The sequence below is a fragment of the Plecotus auritus genome (genome assembly GCF_963455305.1).
Source record: "Plecotus auritus genome assembly, chromosome: 9".
NCBI lineage: Eukaryota > Metazoa > Chordata > Mammalia > Chiroptera > Vespertilionidae > Plecotus > Plecotus auritus.
The window spans coordinates 83,537,884-83,557,226 of NC_137783.1; the positions used below are offsets into that span (position 1 = coordinate 83,537,884).

The 19,343-nt window shown below is 38.7% G+C and overlaps 1 protein-coding gene across 2 annotated transcripts in view; it reads right to left on the reverse strand.

Moving 5' to 3' along the window:
• Nucleotides 1-19,343, reverse strand: part of RDX (radixin) — a 100,141-nt gene that overhangs the window by 52,615 nt on the left and 28,183 nt on the right. For both annotated transcript variants that reach the window (XM_080687074.1, XM_080687073.1), the window contains exons 3-7: nucleotides 18,094-18,177; nucleotides 8,025-8,120; nucleotides 7,249-7,523; nucleotides 1,555-1,638; nucleotides 1,216-1,362 (exon numbers count right to left, since the gene is read on the reverse strand). In XM_080687074.1, coding sequence (XP_080543200.1) covers nucleotides 1,216-1,362; nucleotides 1,555-1,638; nucleotides 7,249-7,523; nucleotides 8,025-8,120; nucleotides 18,094-18,177 — 686 coding nt within the window. The remainder of the gene's footprint in view (nucleotides 1-1,215; nucleotides 1,363-1,554; nucleotides 1,639-7,248; nucleotides 7,524-8,024; nucleotides 8,121-18,093; nucleotides 18,178-19,343) is intronic.

Below are 19,343 nucleotides of genomic sequence, written 5' to 3' on the forward strand. Positions count from 1 at the left end.
CAGGGAGAACAAAGGGTGAAATATTTAACTGCAGCAGTGTTTGACTATATTCTGCGCAGTGAGAAAACCTGAAGTCATTTTCAAGGTCCACCGTTTCTTACTTCTTTTCAGTCGGGTCAAGTTTCTTAATAGTCTTAAAGTTATTTTTGCTTTTCAAAAATTTCAAAACTTATTTAACTTGCTTTGTAACATAAATGAAAAAATATACCAGTGTAAACTTAATAAAATGCTCTCTTTTACAATCATCATGTATATGCTTAGAATTGTGTGTTTTATTAGATATGTGTAATAATAAAACTAAAATTTTGGAGCCAACTCAGAATAGAGAAATGCCTTTATAAAAGGTACTACTGGCAGACTTGAATGCTTACATGGTATGGTAAATAAATTAAAGAAAGGTCTGAAGCAATTTCAGCTATTATTCCTGAAAAGGGCTGAAAGAGCTTGATGGATTTTATATTAATATAAAAAAACATGGTCAATTTCAAAATAAAATTACACTGTTCACTATTTTTAACACAGGGATATTCTACTTTACTAGTGTCAAAAATACTCAAAACAATTCCCATAAATGTTCAACAAAAAGGTGTTACAAAACACAATAAATCACACATCTTTTAATTTCATTGTCTCATTGCTCCTGATTTCTTATAGATGCTAATTTCAATTTCAACCTATATGCCAGGCATGACATTTAAAGAATTAGTCTTCAACTATTGGGGGGACAAATTTTAAAAGTTACTAGACATAACTTAAAAGGGATCAAGAAGCACACTTCAAATAAAAATGAATCCTCCCATTTTGATAAATACACTAAGTAAACTCTAAAACTGCAAACTGCAAGATGTTGAGCGCCTGGCCGAGGTGGCTCAATTGTTGAGCGTCATCAGTGGTTGAGAGTCAACCTGTGCACCAGGTTTGATTCATAGTCAGGGCACATGCCCAAGGTGTGGGCTACATCCCCAGTGTGGGGTGTGCATGAGGCAACTGATCAATGATTCTCTCATCATTGATGTTTCTATCTCTCTCTCCCTCCCTTCTCTGAAATCAATAAAATTTTTTTTTAAAAATTAAAAAACTAAAACTGCAAGATGTTGAGACAATGAAAATATGGTATCTGAAAGCCTATGTGACATTAACTAATCTTTTAATTTGGAAAAAAACAGTAAGGGTAATCAAGCCAACTGATTAATGACTAGTTCACTATTTACTTACTTGTCATCATGCTCATAAATATTGAGACCCAAAGCATCAACACCTAGCCACAATTCAGTTCCTTTTTTATTTTTTATTTCAAAATAGTTGACTCCATACATTTCTAGATCTTGTGCAATCTTCAGGTATTCCATCATAGAATCTTCCCTGTTGAAATAAAGCTTATTACAATATGTTTAAGTAAGAGTAATAGCAAATTACAAAAATACTTTCAATTAAAACTTAGTGCTTTATTCATATAAGTCAAATGATCTTTTGAGGATAATCTGATATAATAATTAATGTTATAGAATAAAAATACTTTTGAGAAAAACACTAAGAAAAGAGCCATCCAAATACCTTAGCATTCCTCTATGTTCTTCATGCCAGTTCTGTATTCTTTCTTCCCACTGCTCTTTTGTCAATTTGTGTTGCTCCAAAACACTATAATGAAAAAAAAAAAAAAATCCATGGAAATGACCCTGTAACTGAAAAGTCAATATTCTTTAAAAGTTAATCCTCACTGTGGTGGTTGTCAAACAAATCTATACACAATAGAACTGCCTAAAATAAACACACACAAATGATTACATGTAAAAATGATGAAATCTGAATAAGTTAGGTGGATTGTATCAATGTCAGTATTATGACTGTGATACTGTATTGAAGTTATGCAAGAAAGAGCTGGAAGAAGGATACACAGGATCTTTCCACAATTTTAAAAATGCATGCAAATCTACAATTATCTAAAAACTAGTGGCCCGGTGCACAAAATACGTGCACATTAAAAGTGGATTACTTAGAGAAAATATTTTAATATTGCTATTTGCCCTTTCTCTATAATAGAAATGTCAGAGATGAAAGAAAATTAGTAAAATGTATATGAAAATCTTCCTCCTGTCAAGAGTCTGGGGCGTGCTGCGGGACTCAGAGTCAAGTCCCCGCCCACCTGCGCCACCTCAAAATCACGCAAGACCCAGACCCAGCTGGCTCCACCCGCATTGGGCGATTTCCAGACCTGGCCGGTACCACCTTTGTCAAGCCCCACCAGGCGGGGGGTGCAGCCTCAGGTCCCCCAGCACACCCTCAGGTCCCCTGGCCCAGCGCTGGGGTGGGGGGTGCAGCCTGAGGTCCCCTGTCAAGCCCCACCGGGCAGGGGACACAGCCTCAGGTCCCCTGCCCCGGCCCAGCGCCACGCAGCCTCATGTTCCTGCTGATTGCTCCTTAAGGCTCATTACGGGAACTCGGCCTCCGCTGTGGGTGCAGCCATCTTGTGTTACGGAAATCCCGCCTCTGCTGAGGGTGCCACCATCTTTGTGGCAGCGTGACAGTCAACTTGCATATTCCCTATTTATTAGATAGCATAAGAAGTTTCTAGGATCCTGAAATTATTTTACGTAACTTGCTTTAAAACAGTTATTATACAGAGAGTTTGTAAGAATTCAAATGTTTCAAATGAATAAAATATTGGACAGAAAAGAAAAATAACTCATTATTAACGAAAAAATTAGAGAACAGATTGAAAATCAGAATTCTTAGGCCTTAATTCTTCTTTTACTGTATGTATTTTTTGTTGCTGTTAAATTTAATTTTCTATAGGCAATACTTTATATAAAAGTGGAAAGTTAATACTTTTTCTCACCACCCATAAACTCCAAATAACTTTTCTTTAGTTTTTTTTTGTCCTTCCAGTGTGTTTATTACGCAAATATAAAAACACACAAACTGTATTTTCTATTACTAATATTTTAATACTAAATCAGCAGATTTAACATGCATATAATTTACCTACTATGCAAGCTATAGAGTATGTATTTCTATTCTCTTTGGGTCATATAATAATTATTTCTTTCACTATTGGTGAATCCCCAAATCCTATTTTATTGATTGCAAAAGCTATGCTATTAATATATTGTTTTGCTATATAAAAAGTTTACATGAAACCTAGGAATTTCTTGGCAATACAAAGAAATATTAGGATGCGATATTCCCCTGGACAAGTTACTATTGAGAGTAGATTCCTTAATGGGGTCTAAGACCATTACTTTCTTATTACAAACTGCTCCTTTCTCTATGTATTCTTTTTTGCAGCCCTTGCTTTTGGGGAAAGGAGTTCTGACTTCTTCCTCAGAGCACTTAGGTTCCCACATTTTTCTTATCTTTATCCTTTCTCTTGCTATCTGACCCCTGCTCACCAACAGGAGTGCAAAGAGCCTTGAAGGCATAATCAATTCAGCTAATTGCTGGTATCCAGATGTTAACTAAATCTGAAGATATGATTGGATGCCACTAAGATTTCCGCTATAGGTTTTTATACCCTGTATTTCAAATATCATTTGTTTGCATTTTGCATAATGCATTTGTATTATTAAATATGCATGACTAATTTGCAAGTATCCAAAACTTCCTACCCCCTTTTTCTTCTGTCCAGAAAGAGCCCGTCTTCACGCCTAAGGCCAATCTATCCAACTTGACTGTTACTCTATCTGGGCCTTTAAATGACTTTTCTCTCCATTTCCTCAGCATCTTCACTCCACCCTTTATGGCAGGAGACATATTTATTGTTCCCTGCCTACATTATTAGCATCTATACTTATGTGTTACAGAGGGCAAAGACCACATCAATATTGCTCACCACTAAATGCCCATTGTCAGCACTGAAGAGTACTCAAAAATTTGTACAGGAAATTAAAAATCAATTCTTTCCCATTTTTACAGAACATGTCTATAAACTCATGCTTTGCTACTCCTAGTTTTCTTCTTTTAAATAGCAAACTTCATTTGGGAACAGTCTATATTCACTATCCTTCAATTCCATACCTCATGGCCATTGCCCCTGGTCTACCAAAGTCTGGCTTGGGTTCATTCCTCAACACTCTACTGAAACTGCTCTTTCTAAGGTCACTACCAATCATCTTACTGTTATTCCCAACAGACACATTCGTTTCCCTCATACTCGACCTCTTTGTATTATTTGACACTGCTGACCTTAAAGCGTTCTTTTACCTTGGCTTCCATGATGTAACACTCCTCTGGTATTAATCTCAATATACTTCCTGTGTACTTACTAAAAGTAAAGTTCCAACAAGGTCTATCCCAGGCCTTTCCCTTATTCTGTATGTCCAAGAGGACTTTAAGGTCCATCTATTTCATTCCTATTTTTGTGCTACTTACTCCCACAACTATCATAGCTCAAACTGCTCTTCAAGATCTGAACACACATTGACCAATGAATACTAGCTCTCTCTTGATTATACTACAGATATTTTAAACTCAATAGTTTCAAAACTGAAATCTCCCTCCTGTGAAATGTATTCCTTCCCCTACTACCTTGTCAAAAGGGTATTACCAACCACCCAGATGCCCAAGTCAGAAACCTGGGATATAAAAATTTATGTATAATAAGCTCTTTTTAAAGGAGAAAGGTACTATCTACTGGAGCTAAGTATTCATATCACCAGAAAACTAAATTCTACTGTGGGAGAACAAATTGCTTCTCTGGGTTTTTTAATGTAACAATTAAAGGCATCCATCAAAATCATCAAATTACTATGATTTATGATCGCCAAATAACCTTCTGATTACTAATTCCTCATACTTACATAATGAGCAAAAGTGTGCTATATACCGAACATGAAATAAGCAATCACTGTGTAAGTTTTTTTTCCATTCTGAACTGAAAAATCAGTATTCTAACATTTCAGTGAGTCACTTTTAATCTTAGATAGCTGGAATTACTTCTCCACAGACTATTAACTTGAAGACCAGCTGACTGTACTTTCAATAGCAAAGACCATATTAAAGAGCATGTGCTATCTTCTTTTTAAATGGAGTGGTTACAGCATACATGAATTTAAAAGAAGAAACTGGCCCTAGCCCAGTGGTCGGCAAACTGCGGCTCACGAGCCACATGCAGCTCGCGAGCCGCGGTTTGCCGCTCTGTTGACTAATGAGTTTGCCGACCACTGCCCTAGCCAGTTTGGCTCAGTGGATAGAGTGTCAGCCTGTGGACTAAAGGGTCCCGGGTTCAATTCTAGTCATGGGCAAATGCCCAGGTTGCAGGCTTGATCCCCAGTAGGGGGCATGCAGGAGGCAGTCAACCAATGATTCTTTCTCATCACTGATGTTTCTCTCTCTCTCCCTTCTCCCTTCCTCTCAGAGATCAATAAAAATATACTTAAAAATTATTTTAAAAAATAAGTAAGAAATTGTGCTTAAGTGTGATTCCAGTGTGTTTACAATTTTTTTAAATTACACGACTGAACTGTAAACCAATTACTTCATCTGGTGCTCAACCAAATATGAATCTGATTTAACACTGAAAGAACAACTATGTTATACTTGTTGAGATAAAATTATTTTTGATGAACAATTTAAAAATTGTTCAGGATAATGTTGATTATACAGAATATTTGCCTTATGTACTGACTTAAAACTTAATCTGCTGTACATTTTATTATATATAAATTATAACTCAAGTAAAAATAAAAACTAAACCTTATCTGAAATGAAATTCTACTGTGCCAATACTCAATTTCTTAATTCAGTGCTTAAAAAAATCTGAGAAGCCCAGCCAGTGCAGCTCAGTAGTTGAACATCGACCCATGAACCAAGAGGTCTCTGGTTTGATGCCCAGTCAGGGCACATCCCCGAGGTTGTGGGCTCAATCTCCAGTAGTGGGCATATAGGAGGCATCCGAGCAATGATGTTTTTCTCATGGATGTTTCTATCTCTCTATCCCTCGCCCTTCCTCTCTCTAAAAAAAATAAAATCAAATCAATGAAAACATATTTTTAAAAATCTGAGAAAAAGAATTTTGGGTTAGAATAGTAATAAAAAACAGACAAACACACAGACTAATAAGTATCTCAGATTTCTGATTCTTTTGGTAAACAACATGCATTGTTTTACCTTTAAAGATAACTATTAGTGTAATAATAATATTTAATAATCAAATATTAAAGCTACTGCACTTAATAACTTATAAAGCTTATATCAACAGAATACACTTTGTTAGATGAAAATAAACATTGATGCCTATAATCAAAGGAAATTAATAAAAGTAGACATTAACATAGCTTAGTCTTTCTTCATATTTAGTACCTATAAAAAAGAAACTACATCTAAGAGTTTAACTACTATGAGAAGTGGTGCAGAACTGAAGTTTTAGATTAAAGATATACAGTTTTGAATTTAAACAAATTTTAAAACTTGAGAATTTGAACTAAGAACAGTAACAACTTCTCTCCGGTTCTAAAAGATCTCCAAGTATATTCTATTATGAGAGACATGTGTGCTACAACTAAGAACTGAGATAGTTAAAAGTAATATCTGATGCTATACTTTCTAAATTTCTTAAGTAATGCAGTAATGCTACCAACTAACACTTGTATCACACTTCACAGTTAAAACTGTACACTGTACAGTTCATGTACAGTCGTCATAAACTAAAAGGTAGGCAGAGCAGACTTGTCATCCCCATTATGCAGATTCAGATATCAAGTCTCAGGGATGTTGGGTTTTTGCACCCAAGATCACATAACTAGCAAAGAACAAAATCAATACTCAAAATCTAGGTCTCCTGCCTAATTATTTTTTTTCCTCATGCCATGCTACTTTAAACTTATAGAGGCAGCAGTATACTGCAGATAAGAATAGAGTACAAGACTATTAGTCTGAAAACTAGGTTTAAAATGCCTTTTTAAGTTAGAAACTTAATTTTTATTCTATGGAGGACACACAAGCTGTTACTTATCATTCCAGAGGCATTTATTAAACACATATCTGCCTGTGTTTTTACCAAGCAGTGACAGCGGCATCCTCCCCCAAGCTCAAATCTCTATTTATCGCTTATCTTGTGGAAATGAGGAGAGAAGAGGCAGAAGGTTTAGTAATTGCGCACTATATAAACCTACGTAGCTACTAAGTCATGATTTTTAAAACTATACTCCAATTCACCTGGCAACTTGAAACCTAAAAAAAAAAAAATTCGACTTACAAACTTCTGAAATGTAATTTTTCAGAGAATATAACATAAGAACATGTTTCACTTACCGCTGGGGGAGGAGTCTATCATTAGCCAGGTAGCCTGGTTTGTGAACCTCTTTGTTATAGTCTCCATACTTGGCCTGGACAGCATAGGAAGCCAGAAGGACTGCAGTTTCAGGTGGGCAATAGATCTCATCATTTAAGATAGCTTCTTTCACTTGCAAGAAGAAGAGTCTTTGGGTTATTTCTTGAATTAATTCCTCAGAAACATCTTCAGGAAAGAATTTAGCTCTAAATTTGAACTGTAAAGGATTCTCTTTTTTAACATCTTGCTGTGTCACCTGGAACAGTAATTTCAAGTATAATCAACAAAAATCTTAAGTTCAAAATAACTAAAGCTAGTCACATCAAATTCTTTCTAGAAGTAGGATGTAAAACAGCAATAAGATTCTAAATCTGTAAGTTAGATTCGAAACCTGTAAAAAATATGAGACGATTCTATGCTCACAAATATGACCTATAACTCACAGATCCTATCTAATAACCAAAATGAAACTTCTCTTGAGAAGCTTATGCTACAGATGTTTCAATCAAAGTCAGTACTAAGTTACACTAATAATATTCTTACGTTTTAAATTTTCAAATAGGAAAAGTGAACATTTCTTTTTCTAAGATAAGTTGATGGTGCCTTATTGAACTAAAAGACATGACACCCTTAATGATCCAGAGATAACTGCAAAAGGAGGCCTGATCAGTAACTAAGCTTTTCTGACACAAATTCAAGATAATTAACCTCGGAGTGGCCTAATTATCAGTTAACTGTCCCATTATTCATACTTTACCTTTTTATTTAGCTTAAGCCATGTAGAATAACCTTTGCTGTCCACATACTGCAGCCCAAAAAACCAGACCTCACGCAAACCAACTGTTTTCACCACCTAAAAAAAAAAGTCAATTTCAGTTCTACATTCATACTTTAACTATGGAACTATACTTCAAAAGAAAAACAGAACTACATAGCTATTACAGGTATACTCCTTTGCTATACAGAAGCTCTTTCCTAAATTTAACATATTAAAGGAACATTTCCTAAAACTTAAATTCAGGTTTATATATTAAATTTGATAATATCATTTCAATCCTATTTGATCCACTTTTTATACCTCCTTTTCCTGCCCACTCCCATCATGATCCCAACAGATAACAAGAGTCTAGAGCAGTGGCTGGCAAAGTCATTAGTCAACAGAGCGGCAAACCGTGGCTCACAAGCCGCAGTTTGCCGACCACTGGTCTAGGGAAACAGATACAGAGTTGTCGAAATCCCATTTTCCTATTTCAGTTTACCCCCATAACAAATGCAGACTGATGCAGCCCCTGTGGAAAAGAGCATGGAGGTTCCTCAAAAAACTAAAAAAATGGAACTGCCTTATGACCCAGCAACCCCACTTCTGGGTATATATCCAAAGAAACCCAAAACACTGATTTGAAAAAAATATATGCACCCCTATGTTCAATTTACCCTCACAACTGCACTATTGGTTAAGGCATGGCAAAAATAGTACCACTTTGGTGATAAGATTCATTGAAAACATTTAAATGCCACGCTCCAGGTATTCCAGCTGGTGCTTTCACCCCCACTCATTGAGTAAGAAACCATTATTGGAACATGCCATGAATTTTACCCCTCTACAGCTTTGCTCACGCTTTTTGTTCTGCCTAGAATGTTTCTTCTGTACTTTTACCACCTGTTGAATAATTTATTCCTCAAGGCTCAGCTCAACTGACATACCTTCTGTGAATTAAGCTCTCCTATTATCCAGATAAAATGAATCACTTGCCCCTTGACATTCCCATGGTACTTCACCTATACTAGAACATTTATTGTATCACATTATAATTAACTGAATTAGCAGTATATCTATTTATTCTCCTTGACTGTCTAAAATTAAAGACAGAGATTATTTGCCTTATTTACCTTAATATACATGTCATCTCAAAGAATGATTAGCTTGTGGTAGGCACTCAAAAGTATTAAGAGTGAATAAAGTGGTGAGCTAGGTCCCACAGTCAGGATTGTCCCAACACTTAACATAGCATATTTTTTTAAAAATCTATATTTAAAATAAAATGAGGGAATTGAGCTAGAGGAGCTGAGAGTTTGTTACCATTTTAAAAGCTTTACAGAAAGAGTCAACATTACTTCTTAAGTGATAAATATTCTTGGTTTTTTACTTTTAAATCTAAACACATGCCAGGCTTTTGGTTTAAAGATAGCAAACTGAACCTTTTAGTTCACTTTTCCTCTCTTGAAAAATTTCACTGAAATGACACACACAAAATTAAAAATAGGAAAATCAGTTAGCTGTGTCAAGGAAGGTTACCATAAAAAACAACAACACAGAAATTTCTGGATGATATAGGATATGAAAATTCATACTTGATGCAAAAGTTAATCAATGCCAAACAACAAAACTTTAACATGGACAAAATGATCTGGTGATCATTTAACTCTGGCAAAATAAAGGCTGTCCCAACAGAGCCACAGCAAACATTCCAGCTCAGAGTGGCAGAGGTAGGGAATTTACCCAGGTCAAGAGCAATAGACAGCAGTGTATTCAGGTAGTGGGCCTATGCTTTTGCCTCCAGGCTTTGTGTGATTCTAAAGAAGGAGGATTTACCACAGCAGGCAGCAGGGACAGTACCTTAACTTTAGACCAGTGGTCGGCAAACTGCGGCTCGCAAGCCACATGCGGCTCGCGAGCTGTGGTTTGCCGCTCTGTTGACTGAGTTTGCCAACCACTGCTTTAGACTGTCACAACAAACACCAGGAAGAGCAAGAGAGCTCAGCTATGAAGTTCTGGAGGAGGCCTTGTATTTTCAGCAGCTCTTTGCCTACTTCTGGAAATGTCCTCAGAAACTTTCAATCACATACCTTTATAGGGTGGGGCAAAAGTAGGTTCCCAATTTTGAGTACACAAAACAGTGTTTTTTTTCTTGTGTTGTAAGTATTATATTATTTTCCATATGAATTATAAACCTACTTTTGCCCCATCTTGTATAAGTAAAAAAATGCTTGGGTACATAATTACAATACATGCATATTCATAAATTATACACATGCTGTCACACATCTACACTAATAAAAGAGTAAGATGCAAATTGACAGTATCTTTGCGACACCCACTAGCCTATCAGGAGTGGGTATTCAAATTAACCCAACAAAGATGATGGGTTAATTTGCATATGCAAGCGCACAGCAGACGGACGCTTGTGTCATCGCATGGCAACGACGCAGGTGTTCTGCACTGCCCCAGCCGCTCCGGGCCTCTGGGCAGCGTAGGAAGGCGGAAAGGCGGCTCCGGCTGGAGTGAAGGCGGTGCCGGCAGCCAGGGGAAGGCAGGGCAATTCTTGCACGAATCTTTGTGCATCAGGCCTCTAGTCTATATATAAAAAACTAATATGCAAATTGTCCCCTCAGGAGTTCAACCGGGAGACCAGGCGTTCAATCACTTGCTATGACGTGTGCTGACCACCAGGGGGAGGCACGGAACGAAGGAAGGCCCTGATCGCCAGACAAGCTTAGGGACCCTACCCGTGCACGAATTTCGTGCACCACGCCTCTAGTATATTTTTAAAATAATTTTAAAGAGGAAATACAAAAATATAAATTTTTTCTTGCATCCTAACAAATCATGTTGGACACTACTTGGGGTATGAACACAGTACTTTAATCCCACAGGTAGAAGCTGGAAGAGGCAGCTAGTGAAGGAAGAGTCAACAGGGAGCAAAGAAAGAACCATAAGCACTCAACTAGAGCCCCCTCAACACAACAGCTGGCCTCAAGCCAACGTCATTAGAAGAGAGACTGCTACAGGTGGACTCATGTAGCTATGTACCCTTACTTGAGAGGACCCCTAACTTTAGGTCTGCTCCAGGCCTGACCCTCAACCCACCTACCTGCCAGCTCACCCCATTACTCACTATACCCATGGTAAAGCCTGCTTTTAAATCCTTGCATTCTTAGATCAAGAGAATTTGTTAGGAAACAGAACAGTGATTATAAGAATTAATTGTCGAGCCCAGCTGATGTTGGCTCACTGGTTGAGCGGTCAACCCATGAACCAGGAAGTCAGGGTTCGATTCCCGGTCAGGGCACATGCCCAGGTTGTGGGCTCGATCCCCAATGGGGGGGCGTGCTAGAGGTAGCTGATCGATGATTCTCTCTGATCATTGACCTATCTCGCCCTCTCCCTTCCTCTCTGAAATAAGTAAAACATATTTTAAAAAATTTTTTTAAAGAATTGTTTGAGAGCGCATAACAGGTAACAATACTCCTTAATCTAAACCTTCATTTACAACATGAAATACTAGTGGCCCGGTGCACAAAATTCGTGTACGGGGGAGTGGGGTGTGTCCCTCAGCCCAGCCTGCACCCTCTCCAATCTGGGACATCCCTCTCACAATCTGGGACCGCTGGCTCCTAACCACTCACCGGCCTGCCTGCCTGATTGACCCTAACCGCTTCTGCCTGCCAGCCTGATTGCCCCTAACTGCTCCCCTGCTGGCTTGATCGCCCCTAACCAACTATGCCTTGGCCCCGCACCCAGGACCCAGGATTCCCTCCTCCAGTCAGACGCAGGCACCCGGGACCACGGGGTAGATGGCTTCTCCGTCTGCCAGACCGCAGCCAGCCTCAGGCGCTGGTGTCTGGAACCGCCAACAGGCGGCTTTGCCCAGGCCCAGTTTTGTCAGGAAAGACATGCTGATGGTCGTCCGGAAGTCATCTGGTCTAATTAGCATATTACCCTTTTATAAGTATAGATCATGGTGTTTTTTCTCGCCATCATTAACCATAATAACTGTTGCTTATGCATTAAAGTTCTATTCCTGCTAAGTCTAGAAGCAGCCTCAGAATCCTTCTCACCATTCATCTTAAGTCTGATGCTTAGTTGATCAGAATTAGTACCTGAGGTGAAGCCTCTTACTGCAGATGTATCCCAGAATGTATGGCATCCTCTCTGCTTTATGATCCAGCTAATAATACATTGCCTCCATCATGTTGATTGAGGTCATTTTCTCCCTTGCAGTTTCTAGTAGTAGATTACCATCTACAGCCTAGGAAGCAAAATTGACTGTCTCCATGTAGATCACAAAATGAGGTATTTTTCTCATCAATAAAATTTCATCTTTCAGCATGAGTAATTTTGTCAACAACGTATTGAGGTGGTAACAGTTTATAACAAATTGAGTGAATTATTGTTTCAGGTACTGTGCCATGTCATACACAGATTTCATTTTATCTTTGCAACAACTCTATGCAGTAGGTACTATAATTACACAGGTGAGAACACGGAGGTATAGAGAGATCAGATAACCTGACCAGTGAAATCTAAAAGTGGCTGAGTCTCGTTTCAAATGCATGAGCCATGCCCTTTAACCATTATACTCCACTCAGTATTGTGCTGGAGCCTGCTCTTACTGGCTCACAAACTTTCAGGAATTTTGAAAACTGGTTGTTAAACATGGTCATTATTAAAAATTAAATTATGTAATCTTAAAAGTGAATAAATTACATTAAAACCAAAGGTAATACATACTCTAAATTCACCTCCTCAATTATTTACTACACTTTACTGTTCTGACTCTTGACATTATTTCTATCTGTTGGGTCTTTCTGGTGGAATATAATAGTGTATTACTGCACGTTTCTCCTCAGCTCTGCATTTAGTGGCATCACATTAGCTGCCGAAATCAGCCATGGAGGGAGAATTTATGCCACAGAAATTGGCCGATACTATAAATCAGGGTTTTGTTTTCTTTGACTGAAAGCCAGTTGTTAAACATTTACCAGCACAACACTGACCACATTGGTGGTGGTGGTCTTGTCAGAATGTGTTATATTATGCAGATGAAAATCTATTTAAACAGACTTGATATAGATATTTTCAAAGATGGAAGAATTGCCCCTGCCAACTATTTCAGTTGATTCTTATCTTCATTGATTGTCATCATTGCAAAGTTTTCAGTCCCCATTTGCTGGATATAATATGCCTCGCCCTGACCCTGTCCCCTCCCTTTCTAGCCTTTGTTACCTTAAGGACTCTAGTTTTCTATATATATGTTTAAGCACTAATCTTACCTGCTTAAAAATGTAAGCTTTTAACACTGCTCTCTCTCTGTTCTCTATCCTACAGATGAAAAGTGGAGTTGGGTTGGAGCAGCAGAGAGAAATTCAGAAGGGGAATATTGGAGTAATGACTGCAGTGGGAGAAGAGGGAACCTATCTTCCAGGCTGCAGGCGCTGGCGCCCGGGACCACAGGGCTGGTGGCTTCCCCGGCTGGCTGCAGCCTGGAACCTCGGGGCGCGCCGCTTCTCTGTCTCCCAGGCCTCAGCCAGCCTCAGGCGCTGGAGCCCGGACTGCGGGCGGGTGGCTTCTCCATCTCCCCCAGGACCACGGGACAAGCGGCTTCTCCAGCTGGCTGCAGCCCAGAACCACAGGGCAGGCAGCTTCTTCATCTCCCGGGCCGCAGCCAGCAGCAGGCGCTGACACCTGGGACTGCTGCCAGGCGGCTTCACTCGGCTGGCTTTGTCAGGAAGAAGTCTGGATGGTTGTCTGGAAGGTCTCCCGGTCTAATTAGCATACTACTCTTTTATTAGTATAAAAGATAATATATATGTGTGTGCTGTATGTATGTATGCAAAATACTGTTCTGTTTACTTAACATGGAGTCTCAATTAATTCTCACAACCTTCTAAGGGAGTAATGCTATCACCATCCTAATTGAACAAAGGAGAAAAATGAGGCAAAGACAGGAATCTGTCCAAAGTCAAACAGCTGTAGTCAGGACTCCAAAGCAGGCAGATGTGGCTCCAGAGCCCACGTTTTAAACTTCTACACATTACTTCACTAAATAAATGCGGTTTCCTTTTCTCTGGTATCCAAACTAAAGCAATTCTGCTTAATAAGACACAAATGTTTTATTTCTCAGTATCAATACCAGAAAGGCCCATTTGCTGGCTAGTTTTTGACTACCACAAGCATTTCATTCATTATGTAAATAACATTTCAACTTGCTATGAAGTACAATAAATGCTAACTCTATTTACATTTTTATTCAAATAAAGATAGGCTATATATTTACAAACAGAAGGCCTATAAGAATCAACGAGGAGAAAACCAAGATGGCGGCATAGGTAAACACCTAAATTGCTGCCTCGCACAATATCAAAACTACACTAAAAGATAAAACGCACACCATCCAAAAGCACAGGAAAGCTGGCTGAGTGGAAATTCTACAACTAGAAGAAAATAGGAAAGCACATTGAGACTCAGAGGAGCTGCAAAAGGCTGAGGTACGGAGATGCGTGCGCGGAGAGGACAGGCGGCTAAAGGCACGGGCGGCTCAGCGCATGGCTGGCTTTCTAAACCGGGAGGGAGACGGAAGCTCCTGACTGCGCTGAACTCCAGTCCCAGGTGAGACTCTGGGAAATCAGACTCATTCGGGGGGGAATCTGGACTGTCAGGAAAAGAGAAAGCACACTGAGACTCGGAAGCTGGTGAAGGCAGATGTCTGGAGGCGCGCGCGCGCACACAGAGAGGACTGACTGCTCAGTGCACAGACGGCTGAGTGCGCGGCTGGCATTCTAAAGCGGGAGGGAGATGGAAGCTCCCGACTGCGCTGAACTCCAGCTTCGGGCGAGTTTCTGGGAACCCAGACTCATTCAGGGAGAAACTGGACTGTCCGACAGCGGGCGAAACACGAGGACAGCTTTCTCTCAGAGGTGCTTGCAGCTATTACCGAGGGACACTGAGACCCAGGGGCCTCTTAGGGCAGGGCTGACGGGAAGCCAAGGCTGTCTGCTTCGGCCTGAAACTCCGCCCCATCCAAGCTGAGCACAGAGGCTTTTGCAATTTTTAAGTCTTGTCTCATAAGGTTGTCTCCAGCACAGAAGTTCTCCCAGCGTAGACACAGCTGATCCTCACAGCCAATTGGCCTGGAGAACAATTCCTCCCAGTGATACTAACAACAATCAAGACTTAACTACAACAAGGCTGAGCACACAGTCCACAAAGGGGTGCACCAAGAGTATCCACCTCAGGTTAACTGGGAAGGCCGACCCACTGGGCCATATAGGAAACCTAGCACACAAAGCTACTCTACCAACTCAGGGAAGCAGTGAAAATGCGGAGACAAAGAAACAGATCACAAATGAAAGAAACGGAGGAAAGCAAACAACTGGATATAGAGTTCAAAACCACGGTTATAAGGTTTTTCAAGAATTTCCTAGAAAAGGCCGATAAATTTAGCGAGACCCTCGAGGATATGAAAAAGGACCAACTAGAAATTAAACATACACTGACTGAAATAAAAAATATTATATAGAGATCTAACAGCAGACTAGAGGACTGCAAGAATCAAGTCAAAGATTTGAAATACAAAGAAGCAAAACATACAACCAGAAAAGCAAAAAGAATCCAAAAATATGAAGATAGTGTAAGGAGCCTCTGGGACAACTTCAAGCATACCAACATCAGAATTATGGGGGTGCCGGAAGAAGAGAGAGAGCAAGATACTGAAAACCTATTTAAAGAAATAATAACTTAAAACTTCCCCCACCTGGTGAAAGAAATAGACTTACAAGTCCAAGAAGCGCACAGAACCCCAAACAAAAGGAATCCAAAGAGAACCACACCAAGACACATCATAATTAAAATACCAAGAGCAAAAGACAAAGAGAGAATATTAAAAGCAGCAAGAGAAAAACAGTTAGTTACCTACAAGGGAGCACCCATACGATTGTCAGCTGATTTCTCAACAGAAACTATGCAGGCCAGACGGGAGTGGCAAGAAATATTCAAAGTGATGAACAACAAGAACCTACAACCAAGATTACCCTACCCAGCAAAGCTGTCATTCAGAATTGAAGGTCAGATAAAGAGCTTCACAGATTAAGAAAAAGCTAAAGAAGTTCATCACCACCAAACCAGTATTATATGAAATGCTGAAATGTATTCTTTAAGAAGAGGAAGAAGAAAAAGGTAAAGATAAAAATTATGAACTACAAATACATGTCTATCAACAAGTGAATCTAAAAATCAAGTGAATAAAAAATCTGATGAACAGAATAAACTGGGTGAATATAACATAATTAGGGGCATAGAAAGGGAGTGGACTGACAATTCTCGGGGGGAAAGGGTTTGGGGAGTGCGGGAAGAGACTGGACAAAAAGCGTACACCTATGGATGAGGACAGTCGGGGGGACGTAAGGGCAGAGGGTGGGGAGGGAACCAGGTGGAGGGGAGCTATGGGGGGAAAAAAAGAGGAACAATTATAATAATCTGAACAATAAAGACTTATTAAAAAAAAAAGAATCAATGAAAGTGGATATCAGTTCACAAGTTCATTATGTACGGTGAATGCAACTGCTTATAATTTTGTTTTAAAAATTTGGTCACTCACACACAAAAAAAGCCTTTAATCTTACAAAAAGATTTTCTTGGGGCTATCAAAATCTTAATCACCTAACCAGGAGATTAAGTATACCACTTTGTCAAGGAAAGAAACAACTTTCCAGGAATTTTAAATTTGTATTTCATTGTATTTTGGATCAGTATGTGATAGAATGACACCTAGTAAAACCAAGATATGTGATTGGTTATTTATTGCTGTAATGCAAGAAATTCACCCCTATTCTCTCAGGCAGCGATTTTCAACCTTTATCATGGTACACATAAACTAATTATTAAAATTCTGCAGCACACCAAAAATATATTTTTATCAATCTGACATAAATATAGATATAATTATTTTTTAATTTTACTTATTGATTTGAGAGAGGAAGGAAAAGAGAAACTTTGATTTGCTGTTCCACTTATTTATGCATTCATTGATTGATTCTTTCATATACCCAACCTTGGCATATGGGCACGGCACTCTAACCAACTGAGCTACCCCACCAGAACAAAATAGATGTAATTTTGACTCATTCACACTGGACAGCTCTTGTTGTATTGGCTGTTGTCATTTTTTATTTGACAACCTAAGGAGAAAGAGGTCAGTGCCCCTGACTAAATAGTCAGGTATTGCATGTCTTTAAAAATCGCTGCTCTAAGGTCATATTAATCTGACCACAGACTGTTGCTCTTGCACATGTATAAAAGTTTATGCAAAAGTTAGAAGTCTCAGGCCATGGAAAATATATCACTCTCCTCTTTGCAATCATCGATTCACCTTAATCACTTGACCCCTGGGCACCAATCACATTCTCCTCCTTTCCTCAATAAAATTTGATTACTTAGAACATTACATACAGCATCACCTAGGGAGCTTAAATTAAAAAACAAAACAAAAAAGTAATGGTTTAAAGTAGGCACCAGATAATTAAATCAGGATCTCTGGAGGCAGTTTCCAAGTATTGACTTTTCTTTATTTAATGCCAGAAGGGACTCAAATGTGCACTCAGGAGAGAAAAAAGACAAGATCGAAATACAAGTTCCTTAACATGACATCCATGTTCTAACTCCAGGCTAACAAATGAGCCACTAACCTCTGTTTAGGTGCTACTTATAGCCCCTAATTCCCGTCTTTGCTACTGCCATCCCCTCTGTCTAGTGCCCCATTCCACTTTGTAAAATGTCTGAATTCCTTTTCGTCTTCATTACAATGATTTGTACAGCAGATATTAAATATATACCTGCTAACAGTTATTTTTTAAAAATCCTACTCCTTAAATCTAGGAATGAGAAGAGTAACTCTACAGCTATTCAAGATACCTGAATAGGTACTGTGTCAAGTTCCAGTGCTACAATGTTGCTTATCAGTAAAGGTACAGAAAAACACAGAAGTGCAATAGCATACTAGTACACCTATGGTGTCAAAAGTTGCATACTTCATGTGGTTAAATGATACCTGGTCAAAAAGTTGTTTGCCAGTCGTATTGGGCTGGATGGCAAATTCCAGCTCAGCGTCCATTGTGGTCACTCTTACGTTGATCTGTAACAACAAAAAAGAATAATCAGTAGGAAAGAGAATACACTTATTAAGTATTAGGCAGGGGAAAACAGTTTCATCTGATTTCTAAAATAAAATGATATAATATGCAGGCAATAAAGAGCAATTCCATAATTGCACCTAATAGTTTCTTTGATAAAGTAATAGGTTTGATTTTAATCACAAGAAATCTTAAATCTACTTGCAAAACAAAGACCTTATGAAGTCTCCTTTTAAGAAAATAACACTAGGCACTAGGCCATGAGCTTCCCATATTCTCATTTAACCCCAGCAATAAGACTAGGAGGTATTATTTCCATAGAAACTGAAAGAGTTCCAATTATTTAGCCGACACATGGATATCAAACGCAGAGTATGTATTTAAACTGAGGTATTAACTCGAAATTCTTTGAATGTCATTCATTATCTCATATTTCTTTAAACAGAAATCAGTTTTATTTACAATGAAAATGTATTCTTTACTTTATAAAAAGCATTCATCAAATGCCCTTCGTTAGATTCTATTTTACACTCTGTTTTGTGTAAACACCTTTTCTAGTTAAATTATCTCACCAAAAATGTAACATGCCTTAACCAAAATAATTTTAACTCCAGAGTAGCATCTTTACCAAGAATTCACCATGATGTGGTACAAATATATCTTTTAAACTTTAATGCCTCTATTAGAACTCTAAATTAGACTTATTTCTTGTTACATGGTTTACTCATTCTAACAACCACGATCTCTACACATATAGAGCCTCTACCTTCTCTAATCAAATAAATCTTATAGATCGTTTCTTCTTTAATGTAATATCTATTAGGAACTCTTGTTACACATAAAACAATACATGTAAGATATGTAAACAATGAAGCATAATAAAATCAAACCAATTGTGACATAAGAAATGCATATTTGGTCTTCATGCTGGTTCTTGACAAAGCTCCTAAAACCCCTGGAATTTCCTGAGTGACAGATGTGAGGAGCACCTTTTGTTATTCATAATAAGCCCCTTTCATCCAACCAGAGTTTATACTAATGACTTGACTCCAGAAGGGCTGGCTCCTAGATAGCTTCAGGATGGGGAGTGGTAGCCAGAGAAACCATCCATATGATTAGAGGAACCAACCATGTGACTAGAGCCACTCACCTCAACCTCCAGGGAGAA